General features: G+C 36.0%; 1 protein-coding gene and 1 pseudogene across 1 annotated transcript; both read right to left on the bottom strand.

Annotated features, from left to right (window-relative positions):
- Positions 1-1,548: 1,548 nt before the first annotated feature.
- Positions 1,549-6,895, bottom strand: LOC138332679 (uncharacterized; annotated as a pseudogene).
- A 143-nt stretch (positions 6,896-7,038) lies between these two features.
- Positions 7,039-11,735, bottom strand: LOC138333292 (glutathione gamma-glutamylcysteinyltransferase-like). Its single transcript, XM_069281583.1, has 3 exons — positions 11,606-11,735; positions 10,492-11,147; positions 7,039-10,337 (listed from the first exon to the last, which is right to left on the bottom strand). The coding sequence occupies exons 2-3, from the start codon at positions 11,129-11,131 to the stop codon at positions 9,556-9,558; spliced, it is 1,422 nt and encodes a 473-aa protein (XP_069137684.1). The 5' UTR covers positions 11,132-11,147; positions 11,606-11,735; the 3' UTR covers positions 7,039-9,555.
- Positions 11,736-16,925: the final 5,190 nt, after the last annotated feature.

The following is a 16,925-nucleotide window of genomic DNA, read 5'->3' as shown; positions in this document are numbered from 1 at the left end:
AAATTTGGGGGTCCGTGTGCTTACTTTTTTGCCCCATTTGAATTTTTGTTATTTTTCAGTATTTTAGAGTAAAAAATAAAAGTGCCCAAATTACCATTAAGTGTAAAAATAAAGTCACAAAAGTGTATCGTTTCACATATTAATGCTCAATATTTTAATTACTACGAACCTAGTAACGATTTGCAGCAAAAATTAGCTACATACAGCTAAAAATGCTGGCGCAGTGATGATTTAATTAAAAACAATTTCAGTAAAAAATGGTAAAACTGTGGCTCTACTTGAAGCGAAAAAAGACGCAATTTCAAAATGGCCGCCAAATGGGCCATTTCTAAAAATCCCTGTATAAAAAAATCTACTAAAAATAGATATGTAATTTTTTGACAAAATTTGCTATTGGCAACTTGCTACAGATACTGATAAATTATATTTGAAAATCTCATAACTTCTTTGATCTATGTTGAAACGAGACTTCAACGGGACTGAAACCTCAGAAGAATACATCCTTAAGTGATAAGAAAGGTTTATTAAGTTGTTTGTTCTGACATGACATGTATCAATATGAAGTGAACAAGCTCCATGCTGTATTTTTGTAAATGTTTATTTTTAGAAACATGTTAACGGTAGGCCTACTTTGCAATAGGGAAATATAAGCTGATATTCGAAAGTTGTGTTAAGTTTACATACTTAAACTAACCGTCTGCATCTATTTAATCGCAGATCAGTATCATATATGTAAGAATTAAAAAATCCAGTTTAGTGATAGTCTTATAAAAGGAAGCAACAACATTATAACAGGATACTACTTCCAGAGTACATCTATAAACAGACCTGTATCTATCAATTGAAAATTGAGAATAGATCTACAAAAATTGAGTGTTGCAAATGTCATGAGATATAGGTCTAACCGCGAAGGTAAACATAGAACAAACATTTTACAAAGAAAGGTGTTTTAAGCAAGAAGCAGGCACAACACACCATGGTAATAGTACCGAGAGGGTGGGAATCAGCCTTTAGCGTGGCTGTTGCAGCACATGTCAATTGAAAACGAGGCGCGGCAAAACATTGCGGAAGTACATCAATTTTTACAAGCACTAAAAATACAGATTGCGGGGAAATAGCGAAACGACAATACTACAATTATATTCACATGTAAATAACACTTTACTGATAGTCTAATAAAAGGAAGCAACAACATTATTACAATAATGGCTTTAATGGATACCACTTCCAGAGAACATCTATTAACTGTACCAGACCTGGTTGTATCTATCAATTGAAAATTGGGAATACAACAAAAATGAGCGTTGCAAATGTCATGAGATATATAGGTCCAAACCCAAGTTGTTGAAAAGTAAAGAAAAAGGGGCTTAGGATATAGGTTAACGAGGAAGAGGTAAACAAAAGAGGTTCATAGCATTGATACGTTGGCTCCTATCAGTTTCAATATAGCGTTTATAGCAATCACTAGACCATAAACCTAGAAGTTGGATATCGTCATCTGCGACACCACACGAACTAGCCCAAGAAGCAGCCCCCCCCCCCCCCCCCCCGCCTCAGAGAGTGACCCCCATAGGAAGCGGCGTAGTACCCTAGTTGAGAGAGAACCAAGCGGAAGGCCTTAAGGAAACCAGAGTAGGATAAGCACTTTCCAGAGGATAAGAGGAACAGAGGTTGGGTCAAATCTGGTCGTACTAAAAGCTGCTGAAAAGGGGCACAGGGGCAAAGGGGGTGACCTAGCTGTAAACGGGGAAGAACAATTTCAATAGGAACAGTTCTAAATTCCATGGTCTTTACAACTTTTAAAGACAATAACATACCCCATGGGTGAGGCAACAAATCCAGACACTGGACATGACGGGATGGGTCAAATACACCTTTAACTAAGAAATTATTAGGTCTCAAAAAACCAAAGAAACCAACAAGGCAGGCTGCCCAAAAAACACAGTTGTCTTTACAAGTAAAATCTAAAATATCAACAAACGGGGACTTACAGGGTTGTGTTGTGCCAATTTCTCTCTTAACATCCGTTAAGACATGTTTTACATGCCAGGCTGTAGTAGGATCAGGTAGATTTTCAGACTTGTGCAAGACTGATATGACAATTAAGTAAGATTTTATACTGCTATATTTGAATTTTTTCACATCAACCAAATAGGCGACATACATTTCTACAGTCTCTATATCTGCCGGAACACTTGCTAGCTTATGGGCCTTACAAAAACTCAAAAAAGTCTGTAAATGAGTTTTATAAGTCTCTTATGTGGAACTAGCCCACCCCTTCTTTTTCAGTCTTTTCACACCGTGTTTGAGTCTCTCTATCTGGGGATCCGCGTAATCCCCACCTATAACATAGAAAAGAAGGGGAAACATGCTTTAACAGTTCATCGGCAGTAAAGTCAATAAGGTTATAACTAGTCACAACACTTTACAAACGAGAAAGCTGACCTTGCTCATGAAGGCGAGAAGCACTATCTGCGATAGTATTAAATCGTCCATTTATGAATTTTGCTTTGATTTTGAAATTATAATATGCAGATTTCCAAAATAACAATCTTAAACAAAACATAAGTACACTATTCTTAGAGGACCCTTTGTTAATAATGCTCATGGTGGTCATATTGTTCGTTGACACAATCACAGTTTTATTGTGTCATACATATATGATGGTGATGTTTCTCCCTTAAACGTCCACTTTAAGCCTGTGAGTGCATAGTCTGAAGGATGAATTTTTACTGGGCGGTAGGCACTTTTTAAATCCACTTTTGCTAAGAAATCACCTGGTTTAATGATAGAAATAGCACTTTTTAAATCCATATAAGAACAATCTGTATCCGAGGTATAAGAATTTAAGCATACATGTATAGGCCGACTAGCATCATGAATTAAGCGAACATCCCCGTTAGCTTTAGGGACAGCTCCAAGCGAACCAATTATTGTCGATTTTGTATCTGTTATTATGATATTTTTAGCGATACCTCTATGAGTATCTGATCTTCAACTTTTTCATTATATAAAGCAGCTGATGAGGCATAATTGACTCTTACGACCTCTTGGTATGGACCAAATTTTGAAGTAAGCTTAAATCCATCACGTATACCAACTAAAAGTTCCTCCCTATCCTCACAGTCGTTGGGGAGCAGTTCTTCCCACGCCCCATGTTTTAAACAGTTTGTACAGTCTACTGTTGAGCTGGTCCGTTTTGGGGGGTCCCTATGACAGTGGGGTAAGATTTGGAAGTGTCTTGGGAGTAGTTAACGGCCGAATAAACACATGAAAGGCAAATGGCACAATTATATGCCATCCTACATGTCGGTCGCGTACACATGTTACTGTTGAAGCTACGACAGATTTCTTTCTCGTTAGGCAGGAAGGGACCCTTCAAACGTCGATCCGGTGCACTGTTGTGAAACAGGGTTTGAATGCCGGCCTCTTGAAATGCCCTAGACGTGGCTTTATAGGATTTATGAACAAGGTTAAACTCTCGCAGATCTTGTCTGTATGTCCCCCACTCAAAATTCTCCCTGGCTTGTTGTTCTCGATATTGCTTATCATAAAGGAGCACGGAAAACCAAACATACTTGGACGCGAGCCGGAAAATGTCAGCTGTATACTGTAAGTATGGCGCAGAATTGGGGAGATTGCCTGATTTTGTTAGGGCATTCATGATTTGGATGTTCGCGAACCCCCATTGTTCTAGTGTAACATTTTCCGAAGTACGAGTTTTATCTATTCTCACCTCCATATTTTGCCTAGATTCACAGTATCATATTGGGGAATAGGGTCCTGCCAGATATGGTTTACGATTTTTAAACATTTTCGCTGTTCGTTGATATTGTTCAAATCGTTCAATATGAACTCACCGACACTGGCAACGGCTCCACATTCTTAACCTTGACCGTGATTTCTAGAATTGTCTGGTGTCACGTAATCTTAATCGTAATTTTTTCTCTGTCAATTGTTATCCTTTTCAGTTCGCTTTGCAGTTGTTGTAGCTCTTCGTCGTCATGATCGTCCACGTGGTCGCCATCACTCCCCGGCATGGGTCCATGATCTGGCATCGTCAAAGATTCATGGAAAACGTCTTCCGTAACACTTTCGCGGAATTCTTCTTCGTTTTGAAGGGGGTCGATAAACCCTTTTAGTCTTGCTCCCGCTCCCGTTCGCTTGGGGCGAGCCCCGCCGTTACCTTCAGCCATATTTCAGCAAAAATCATCAGCAAAAAATAATCAGCCTTTAGCGTGGCTGTTGAAGCACATGTCAATTGCAAACGAGGCGCGGCAAAACATTGCGGAAGTACATCAATTTTTACAATCAATAAAAATACAGAATGCGGAAAATAGCGAAACGACAATACTAAAATTATATTTACATGTAAATAACACTTTAATCTCAAGATAATATTTAGAATAGTAAAGACCAGTTTATTTCGCAGATTGTATAAGTCGCTTTATTTGAAACATTAAATAATTGTTAAAATGAAATGATTGATTTTCTTACATATTCTTACACCTATCACATCCGAGGTAATGTTGTACACCCCAAGAGTTCCAACTGCTCATCAAATGATCGACCACGCCAAATGGCTGTCATTTGTAGATTGAAGAAAATTGTCGTTCGTTCAGAAACAGACACAGATCAAACGTAACACGATAAAACAAATCTACATAAAATAATCGGTGCATCGTTATTTCATTGTTTTATTCGAAGTAGATCTACCTCGCCTAAATGGCATATACATAATATATATAACTGTTTTGGGTTTTTTTTTATTGAGAAATAAATAAAAATCAAAGTGATGAATTTAAGTATTGAGAATATGCTTTTGCTTAAATTGCAATAACACTATACCATAAAAAGGCCTAATTCCAAATATCAATAAGTCTATAAAACATTTGCAAACAAATTTTAAAAAGATAGATTTGCGTCGAGATTCTTGATAAATAACAGGCTGGCAAAGAACAATGTACCATACGTTCATCTGTTCCAAAGACAATACAGTACATGCAATAGCATCCAGATCATATTCAAAGTTCACACTCTCGATGGGAACACACATGCTGACAACGACACCGGGTTAACAATCATTTAACACATTTTGAGTAATGACGTTTCATTTTTGAAGTATTCTGTACAAGTGGATACCCTGGTCCAACATAGTTGGGCATTGATGAAACCGAACATACATGTTTGATATATTTGAAATACTTACCTTAAGTGTTATCTCGACTGTAGATACCATGTCGAAGGCTGATAGCCCACCTGTTATGTGGTATCGATTCACATGTAAATTTAATGCAAATTTTATTACAAATTCAACACATCAATGATACCACATATGGTAAAAAAAAGTATAGAATATATCCTGACGTTTACTTTGGCTCTGTATATTTTAAGGCAACTTTACTTTACAGGGATGGGTTCAATTACATAGCAATTTAATTAATTAAATTACACATTACATTTTAAAATAGCGTTACCATTACCATTACATGTATTTTGTAATGTAATTAATTAAATTACCATTACTTTACCAATGTAATTAATTAAATTTCCCATTACTTTCAGTTTTAGTAAAAGAACAACTTTTATCCCACGGACTAGTACTGGAAACTATATTAATAAAAATAGCTATCTTTATACAATACATATCCATGTACATTTGTATACTAATTTAAGATATGCATTCATTAATAAGGTACTTTAAATTTCCAAATATTACATTTAAAAGAACAGTCATATTATAAGTATTTATATTTCACATTTCATCGGTCAATACAATCATGTCCAAATACATTAATTTTTGAGGTTACATTGATAATTATCAGACTTTCAAAATTGGTGTGATTAGAAATAGGTATACATAGTTCGGAGACTAAAATAGTCTACATTGGTAGAAGTAACAAAAATAAAAAAAATATTAGGTAATAATTGTGTGTACACGATATATTATAATTTGCCATCTTGAAATTCTATAGATGTGATAAAGTCATTGTAATACATTTTACTCCATATTTTTGTCTATATATATGCATAAAAAGAAAACACAACTATAAAACAGTTTTTTCAAACCCCTGAAGACCGGCATGAGCCGAGAAAGCGCTAGGGAGGAAAAAACTGTTTTATAGTTGTGTTTTCTTTTTATGTATATGGAAACCATCACATGGACACGGTTCTTTTTTACTTATATATATATGTATATTCTTTTACGAATTTGTGCTGGAAACTAAATCTTTTATTAAGCCATATACCTAGTGTCACTTTGAATTTCTCATTAGGTGTAATTCTAACATTATACCTAGCTACCTGCTTAGCAATAGTGAAGGTAACGATCAATTGTTCTCACGCTGTTTGTCCCCAAGGTATGATTATCTATAATTACCAGGTAGCTGGTCTAGACCCTCTGTTCTTCAAATTAAACTTTATTTTATACCTAATTTAAACAATTAAGGGCATAGGTAGGAAAGACATTATTCTCACTATTGATCATGATCAAGAATGCTAAATAAAGTACTGTTATCAAACTATACGGTAGACATTCATTGTAACTAATCATAAGGATACTAAAGCTAAAATGAAACAAGAGGCCCATGGGCCTTAACGGTCACCTGTGTTCAGATACAGAATGAAACAAAGACATGCATATAAACACTATATATTTGCCCATCAGGCCCTTGAAGTCAGTCAGTGATTTTATAAATTTGACTTTTTAATCTATGAAGATTATTTGGTTCCATCAAATCTGTGAAATCAGAAGAAAGATTTTTGAAATGTTATCCATTTTGACCCCTTTTGGCCCCACCCCTCTGGCCCCTGGGGGTCGGCCAGGACCAATATGGATATGATGTTAAAATGCTATCTCAGACTAATAATTCTAACCCAGTTTGACTAATTTCCTATGAAAAATAGGCAAATAATGTTCATAAATGTGTTTTTCCTATATAAACTAAAGTAAACTTGACCCCCTCCCCAGAGGGAAACATGGGACCCCAGGGCCATGAAATTCACAATTTTTGTAAAGGACTTTGAGACCTTTCCATCTATGCAGAGTATTTGATTCTACCAGTTCCAGAATTTCAGAAGAAGATTTTTGAAGTTTTAGCCTATTTGACCCGTTTTGGCCCCGCCCCTAAGGCCCCTTGGGATCAGTCATAGAAAATTTGGTAATAAGATTCAATGGTCATCACATAGGGATAATTCTGACTACAATTGACTAATTTCCTATTATAATGACTAAATAATGCTCAAAAATGTCTTTTCCCTTTATAAACTACAGTAAACTTACCCCCTCCCCAGGGGGAAACCTGAGACCCAAGGGCCATATAATTCACAATTTTCATAAAACACCTTAAGACCTGCCTTTTTTATGACGAGTATTTGATTCTACCATTTCCAGTATTTAAGAAGAAGATTTTTAAAGTTTTAGCCTATTTGCCCCTTTTGGCCCCGCCCCTGTGCCCTGAGGGGGTTGACCAGGACCAATATAGATATAATATTTAAATGTTATCTCAGGCTAATAATTCTAAACAAGTTTGACTCATTTCCTATGAAAAATTGAGCAAAAAATGCTCATAAATGTGTTTTCCCTATATAAACTATAGTAAACTTGACCCCCTCCCCAGGGGGAAAACGTGATGGGTCATATAATTCACAATTTTCATAAAACACCTTAAGACCTGTCCATCTAAGAAGAGTATTTGGTTCTACCATTTCCAGTATTTAAGAAGAAAATTTTTAAAGTTTTAGCCTATTTGCCCCTTTTGGCCCCGCCCCTCTGCCCGAGGGGGTTGACCAGGACCAATATAGATATGATATTAAAATGTTATCTCAGGCTAATAATTCTAAACAAGTTCGACTCATTTCCTATGAAAATTGAGCAAAAAATGCTCATAAATGTGTTTTCCCTAGTAAACTTGACCCCCTCCCCAGGGGGAAACGTGAGACCCCAGGGTCATATAATTCACAATTTTTGTAAAGGACCTCAAGACCTTTCCATCTATGAGTATGTGATTCTACCATTTCCAGGATTTCAGAAGAAGATTTTTGAAGTTATAGCCTATTTGACCCCTTTTGACCCCGCCCCTAAGGCCCCTGGGGGTCAGTTATGGAAAATTGGTTAATAGGATTCAATGGCCATCTCATACGGATAATTCTGACAATATTTGACTCATTTCCTATTACAAATGATCAAATAATACTCAAAAATGTGTTTTCCCTAAATAAACTATAGTAAACTTAACCCCCTCCCCAGGGGGAAACCTGAGACCCCAGGGTCATATAATTCACAATTTTTGTAAAGGACCTCAAGACCTTTCCATCTACGAAGAGTATGTGATTCTACCATTTCCAGGATTTCAGAAGAAGATTTTTGAAGTTATAGCCTATTTGACCCCTTTTGACCCCGCCCCTAAGGCCCCTGGGGGTCAGTTATGGAAAATTGGTTAATAGGATTCAATGGCCATCTCATACGGATAATTCTGACAATATTTGACTCATTTCCTATTACAAATGATCAAATAATACTCAAAAATGTGTTTTCCCTATATAAACTATAGTAAACTTAACCCCCTCCCCAGGGGGAAACCTGAGACCCCAGGGTCATATAATTCACATTTTTTGTAAAGGACCTCAAGACCTTTCCATCTATGAAGAGTATGTGATTCTACCATTTCCAGAATTGCAGAAGAAGATTTTTGAAGTTATAGCCTATTTGACCCCTTTTGACCCCGCCCCTAAGGCCACTGGGGGTCAGTTATGGAAAATTGGTTAATAGGATTCAATGGCCATCTCATACGGATAATTCTGACAATATTTGACTCATTTCCTATTACAAATGATCAAATAATACTCAAAAATGTGTTTTCCCTATATAAACTATAGTAAACTTAACCCCCTCCCCAGGGGGAAACCTGAGACCCCAGGGTCATATAATTCACAATTTTTGTAAAGGACCTTAGGACCTTTCTATCTATGAAGAGTATTTAATTCCATCACATCTGTGAGTGGAGAAGAAGATTTTTTGAAATTTTAGTCAATTTTACCCCTTTTAGCCCCTCCCATAGCTCCCTGGGGGGTGGGGACCATATAATTCACAATTTTGATTGGCCTTATGCCTTAGAAGGTTTGTGCAAAATTTCATTGAAATTGCTTCAGCAGTTTTGGAGAAGAAGTTGAAAATGTAAATTGTTTACGGACATACGACGGACGACGCACGACGCACGACGCACGACGACGGACAAAAGGCGATTAGAATAGGTCACTTGAGACTTCGTCTCAGGTGGACCTAAAAAACGAAAACTTTAGTGAGAACAGAAATATGGAAAATGTAATCTGACAAATCTATCTAAAAAACGTCACTTGTAATTGAAATGTAATTGAAAAGTAATTGAGCAATTCATGCATTTTTGTAATGTAATTAATTAATTAATAACCATTACATGTAATTGAAATTTGCTTCAATTACACATTACATTCAATTACTTGAAAAACTGTAATGCATTACAATTAATTGCCATTACATTTTTAATTACCCCATACCTGTTCCTTTAACAGTACAAGTTACTTGTTCTCAACACATACGGAGACTGCGCACGAAGAGGTCGAGTCACAATGACGTAAATTGTCCAGACGCATTCTCAACAACACTAGCAGCTGTCGTTTTAGATGTGACACCTCTTCCTTCAACTCTTTAGATGCTGGACCTTCCATCCAATCGGTGACATATGAATCCATCTGTTCTCCTACCGTCACAATCCCAGAGATCTTGAAAAGCTCGTATGGCCAGCAAAGCATAAAAACCGCGATGAAGTGTGTCGGAAGCATGGCGGTATCAGAGATTTTCGCACGTTTAGAAGAGGGCATTTTACAACATTGTTTGTCTGAGTTAACAACATTGTTCTCTTCAGCATTTCCAATGCTTAAACAGGAACCGGAACTGGCGCTCCTTAAAACAGTGTGGACAATGCGATAAAGCTTTAGACATTCAAGCTGCTGTAATAAAGCATCTTTCAGGGCATGGTGTTCTGCTGTGAAATTAGCAATATCCATAAAGGTAGTGAGGATACATTCATTCTGCGCGATGCACCCAGCGCATTTCAGTAGCGAAGGAATAACTCGACCAAATATGTCCACATCATCATCGGACTTTGCCTCTTCAGTAAGTACTTTTGTCAAAGTACCCACGTCCTTTATCAGGAATTCTCGCCATTGGTGTAGAAAGTTTGAGACACCAGTGGTACAAGCACAAGGCAAGAAAACGCTGAAGGATTTCGACAGTTTGAATAGACGTAGAGAACCGTCCTTGTGAATTCTTGACAAAATACAATATCCCCTAGACTTCCCTGAAAATACATAAAACAAATTGGTGAACAAGTTAACACTCGTTACTTGATATATAAACAGCAAATCTTTAGAAGAAATACAGGACTGATTAACATCCACTTACCCATGAATTGCTGTCTTAACTCAATGAACTGAACTGATGCAATAGTTTACCTGTGCTTTTATCGAGAGGCTTCATTGCTTCCCAAACAGTTACAAGAGGAACCCAGTGTGGAGGGTATTTGAACCGAGCCGTGTCCATCACCAACACGAGGTCTCGGTCCGGATGGTATCCTCCTACAGGGGAAAAGTGACCATCACCTGTCTGGCCAAGCGTTTTTCTGCTATATGATAAGGCGATGAATTGGTCATCTTGTTTACTTAGTCTTGCTACACGATCTCGAAACGTTTCTATCGTGGCGGTGTCGTCTACCCTGGTCGATTCTGCATCGAGGGAATTGCAAGCGGCAAGGCAACTGAACTGGTCATACGTTATGCCTTGTTCTCTGATGGTTTGTAAAGAAACACAGCATTCTAGCATATCTTCGTGGTACCATCGCCACGGACCCTTCCAGATCTTCCCGGGATCTACTTCCAGAGCGTTCAAAATCATCACAAGGGTCGTGAGACCACAGAAAGCTGGCTCAGCCTGGGTACTAAATTGAGCTGCCATTTTGAAAAAACAACCCATGTGACCCGACTCGAGAGCCTCTTTGAAGATTGTCTTTCCTTCTGCTGACGAGAAAGCGATACATCCCTCAGGCAGAACTCTCCGATAAAACTCTGGTTTTGGTTTGATGTCTTGGGAAGTCATGCTTTGTAAACGTTCACTGGAAAAAGATATGTTCTTTAAATTTAAAATGAAGTTAAATTAAAATTAAAAAGAGACGTTTTTAAACAATAAAATGATTTACTCGACACATGGTTGGGTATTACGTTGATATTTTCTTATCATAATTATTTTGGGATCATTGATGATGTCCTAATTGTTGCACTTGGAATCAAAATGTAATTAAAAATAAGTTGTATATTTTGATATGTTAATTAAATGAATTTCAAAACTTTATTCTAGTGAAGCCCTCTGAATCCTTAGTAATAGTGAAATTTAGATAGCGGCGATGGAAGGGGGACAACCCTAACGTTAGCAAAATCTGCTAATAATGCACCCGTCACTGTCGACAAACACATTGGTCGATCTGGACAGTGTAGAAGAGCGCACCTTTGACATAATCGGTAGACAACATTGATTTTTTAAAAGAAAGTAGGCTAAATGAGTTTGAGTACTTACCTATCTTTAGTAAAACATTTGACGAACAAAGTTGCCCTGCTTAACCAGGAAGTGGCTAATTTTAAATCGAATCTCGGTTCGTATTTCCGGAAATTGTAGGTCCTACTCTAAACAACCAGAATATGGAGACCGTTCCATAAAGGATATGACACATTCCATCTGAGATCATGTTTTAATGGCCTATCAATTTGTTATTTCCAAATTTCTTGACGGGGACGAAAAAGTTAAGTAAAGCCTAAGGGCCGTCATCATTTTCCAGTTGCAAGTAGTCCCACAGGGACCTGACACGATTTTTTTAAACTAACAGTATACATATACATATTATAGTATCGATACTATAACATATATATATGTATACTGTTGGTTAAAAATTTTCGTGCCAGGCCCTGTGAGTAGTCCGGCATTTCGTCCAACAAGCATAACATAGCTACACATATATGCTTATTGTGACGAAATTACGTTTTCGGTAATATTGCTGTGTGGGTTCTGTACAAAGGCAATGTCTCTAACAAAGGTCATTAGAATGTAACCTGAATGGAATGGTATCTATGAAATAGAGTATACATGTATTTTCTATGGCAATGTGGAAAAGTTTTTGGATTTTGTTTCAGACCTACATGTAACTTAAAGGGTTTTTTTCAGTCATACGAGTTTTGTTTTAGTAACGGCTTTTAAAGTCCATAATTGTATACACATTCATCAGTCAATTAAGTGCAGGAATATGTGTTGGCAATATGATGAAGGCATTTTTTATGTTTTAATAATCTTAACTAACGAATTGTTTTTATGGCTTTGATGCCATAATTCGCTTGTCCAAATCAGTACTAACTTGTACGTACATATTACTAAGTTGTACGTACAAGATATTAACTTGTACATGTACGTACAAGATACTAACTTGTACGTACATAGTACAAGATAAATAAAATTTTGTAGTGGCCCTAATACGCCGCCGTAGTAACCTTATTTTAGGTCATCGGTATGCATTTACTAGATCTAATGTTATTAATGTTTTTGAAGAAACCTTAATATTTTGCTCCGGAAAGGTAATGGGCCTTTAAATGTACTCAACCCTTCGAGTCTGACTATTGATCAGGAAGAAGAAGATTAACAATGTATAGGTTTTAATTTTAAAATTACAAATAAGATGATTAGGACTGAAAATGATTTTACTTCAAGTTAAAAATATGAAAAATAATTAATTGCATCCCGAAAAAATTCCGTGGCACTATATCTTATATAGAATGGAGTAATGATTGCGCATGCACCAAAGGCAAAACAAATTATTTTATGTTAGTTTTTGTGTTAATTAGGCATATATATACACGATTAAACACCAATTATTGTTCAAATGATGAATATCATTTATGCTCTGTCGGCAGTGGAGCATCTTTTGTAATACCCCAATCGTTCCTGATTAACATAAGTATGTAGTACATCGTAATCTCCTTGCAAATATTCAATGGTGTTCAGCATTTTGCACAAGTTGTGTTCAATAAATAAATCGTTGTATCTGGTACTTTTGTAGTACTCCGTAGTACCCTTGATTGCGTGGATAATACTATGTAATTGATTTCATACAGTTATAGAAAATTAATGAAACTGGAGGGTCCAGACAAGCTTTTACTTTGATTTGAAGATTTTTGTTTGATTTTGGATAAATTCATAGAGACTATCAAATAAGTTTGTAGCTATGCATAATTTCATGACCAATGGTTTTGCATACTTCTTGAATTACTAATTACTAAATGAAACTTGCCGATAACGATTTTGTTTTGGTGGTCATTCCCCGCACACCCACTCTTAACCACTATGACCGGGTCAATTTTCAATTTCTTTATTCCTTTAGCAAACGCTAATCAGATTATACAAATCATATAAATACATAACATAACAATTAAGAGAGTGAAAACCTTGAGAGCGTGACAAACAAACACATGATGAAATATAGATAGATCAATAACATAGAAATAATAATATAGATAAAGATAGGGCATTAATGGCATGGATGGCAATTTACGGCTGTACATTTTGTAACACAAGACATTCAGCTCGGCGTTTGTTCGCGCGGAAAATGTATTTCCCCAAATTATTTAATTCTGTTACATTATCAGAAGATAACAGTTGGATTAACTTAAACACACTTGGGTTTCTTCTATAGAACAGTTTGATTAATTTTTGGCGTAAATCGTTGTATAAAGGACAAATAAGTATAAAATGGAATTCATCTTCAATATCATTTTTATCGCAGACATGGCATTTTCGTTCAGTTCTTTGAATATTCCTAAAACGACCTCTTTCGATATTGAGTAAGTGGGCGGATGTCCTAATTTTAGTGACTTCTCTCTGATAGACTCGGCTGCTCATTTTGTTCAGATAAGTTTGGAGGGTAAACGAATTATTTAAATGTTGAAAAATATGTCCTTTCGGACTTGAAATTATAGATTCGTGGCATTTTTGTTGAAAAATGTCCAAAATTCTGTATTTTATTTTTAAATATGTTACGTTATCAACATTGGGAGACTCCCATATGAACCCTAGTCCACTTCTATACAATTCATGTTTAATACTCAGAACCCAACTATCGCCGTTCTGTAGCATATTTCCATAACTTGCCTGAAGTATACAGTTATCTGTGTTTTTGAGTTTGATCCAATATTTAAAAATTCTTAATTTTCGCACGATGTGTAAAGGGTAGCGCCCAAGTTCTTGGTAAACAAAATTGTGACAAGCACTCTTTCTAATTCCTAGCAACTTTTTACAGAAACTAATTTGTATTTTTTCGACATCAGGTGCTTGGTTGAAACCCCATATTTCCGAGGCATAGTTTATAACACTACGTACGAAAGTATCAAAAACGGATAGTTGAGTTTCAATGTTGAAAAAAATTCTCTCTACAAATTTTGTCGATTGCAAATAATGCTTTACGTCCCTGATCTGCTACTTTTTTCTGAGTTTGTCTAAATTTGCCATTGTAATTCATAAGCATACCTAAATAGTTGAATTCATTTACAATTTCTAATTTTTCACCGTTATAAAACCACTGTTCATTTTCCCTAATTACCCCACCGTTTCTGAAAATCATAATTTTTGTTTTATCAGTGTTAACAGTTAGCGCCCATTTCATGGTATAGTTAAGCAACGAGTTTAACAGTTTTTGTAAGCCTTCAGGAGTTTCAGCTAAAATAACGGTGTCATCTGCATACATGATCAGAAACATATTCAGTTCCTGTAATTCGATACTTGGGCAATTGTCACTTATAAATTGCATTTCAAAATCATTAACGTAGAAGGAGTATAATATAGGGGATAGTACTTCGCCTTGCAACAAACCGTTTTTACATTCGAAAAAGTCAGAATTCGACCCATTATATTTAACACAACTTCTAACTTTATGATATAGCGAGCGTATAATAACCAACATCTTACCTTCAATACCCTCTTTTATTAGTTTATAGTACAGGTTTTGTCGATTAATAAAATCAAATGCCTTACGGTAATCTATAAAACAGCAGTATAATCTTTTCTTAGTTTTAATACTTTTATTAATTAAGGCCTGTAAGGCAAAAATAGCGTCGACAGTGGATAGATTTTTGCGGAAGCCAAATTGTGCGTCAGTAAGGATATTGTATTTACCATCAAATGCTAGTAACCTACGGTTCAAGATAGACGTGAATAGTTTTCCTAAACAACTGACTAGGGTGATTCCTCTATAATTATTAGTGTCGTCAATATCACCCTTCTTGAAAACAGGGATAATATTACCAATTGACCAGTTATGGGGGAAATGACCAGATTTGAAAACATTATTGAATAGTGTGAAGAGACATGGCACTAGAATGTCCTTACAATGGATCAAGTACTCGTTTTGGATGCCATCCATGCCACAAGCCTTATTGGAGTTCAGATTATTTATAGCAATACCAATTTCCTCATGAGAATTTTCTAAGTCAAGTTCTTCATAAACCGCATCTTTAAGATCATAATTTCTGAAAAATTCAGGAATATTTTCATTTACGTTAGTATCCACATTAGCTACACTAGAAAAGTGATGAAAAAATTCATTAAGAGATATTTTACTATTCGATGTATTTTTCTTCTTACGGAATTGCTTATAAAAACTTCTGGGGTTATTTTTTCTCATGAAATTCAACATATTACCCTGCTGGTGTTTGTATTGATTCTTCAGTTTACGTTCCAAAATTTTATAGGCTCTTTCCTTATTTACCAGTAATAGTCTATTTTCATGAGATTTACAGGAATTGAAAGAGCTTAAAGCATGTTTGTATTCTTTGTATTTGGACTTGCACACGTCATTAAACCACGGCTTGTCCACCTTAGGTGTTTTCTGGTGATCACCAGAAGGGATTTTCATGCGAGAACAGAAAGGGATAATTATGCTATTTAACGTCTGAGAGAAATTGTCAATACATTTGTTAACATTTTCATCAGTATTATCTGAAATGTCACACAGATCATGTAAAAGTTCAATATTGTTCTGTATAGCTGAAATAATGTCCTGTTTATTATCGTGGACCCACTTATATCCAATGGTTGTACTTTCAGTCTGATCAGAAATCGTTTGATTTATATTTGGCACTAATTCGACGGTCGTGTAGGCTTCTACCTGGATGCCAAAGGTCACGGGAGAATGATCAGAGAATTGCGTAAATTCTCCAGAAACAAAATGTTCTATCACTTCCATGCAATATTTATCTACTAAAACGTAATCGATTAGGCTAGATCCCTTTTTGCTATAAAATGTATAATTTCCTTCTGCATCGTTATCATGCCTACCATTGACAATACGAAGGCCGGTGGCTTTGCATAGGTTCAGTAAGTTTCTACCAAATTGATTAACATGTTTGTCCATATTTCGCCTATCAGTGGTTTCAATATCAGGCTGATAGTTTACAACATTGGATAATAATTGGATAGAATCCTCATTCAGTTGATCATTCTGTACAAAGTCATCATTCAACCCTGTCCTGCTATTAAAATCACCAATAGCCATAATGTTGCCTTAATCCTGATATCGACTTATGGACTCCTCAAGGACGTTAAAAAGTACTATTGATTGGAGGGATATAGTTTGCAATGATGAATACATCTGAACGCTCATTGGTGGCAGGTGTACTTAATTTCAAAACTATAATACTGTCATTAATATGTTCAGCAATAGAACAATAATCTATAATGAAAACATCCAACATCCCACCCAACCCAGAGTTGGTCTTCAGGAGAGTCTAGAAAACTAAGAACAACAATGTTGATAATCCCTTATCATGCTGACAAATTGTAAATATAACTAACACATCTA

This window comes from Argopecten irradians, chromosome 1, assembly GCF_041381155.1.
Source record: "Argopecten irradians isolate NY chromosome 1, Ai_NY, whole genome shotgun sequence".
NCBI lineage: Eukaryota > Metazoa > Mollusca > Bivalvia > Pectinida > Pectinidae > Argopecten > Argopecten irradians.
The sequence above is the reverse complement of the archived record's forward strand: the minus strand, read 5'-3'. Positions and strand labels throughout refer to the sequence as shown.

Coding starts and splice junctions, on each gene's coding strand:
- LOC138333292 (XM_069281583.1), bottom strand. CDS start 11,131: ATGACTTCCCAAGACATCAAACCAAAACCAGAGTTTTATCGGAGAGTT. Junction 10,338..10,491: donor GCCTCTCGATAAAAGCACAG/GTAAACTATTGC, acceptor ATGTATTTTCAG/GGAAGTCTAGGGGATATTGT.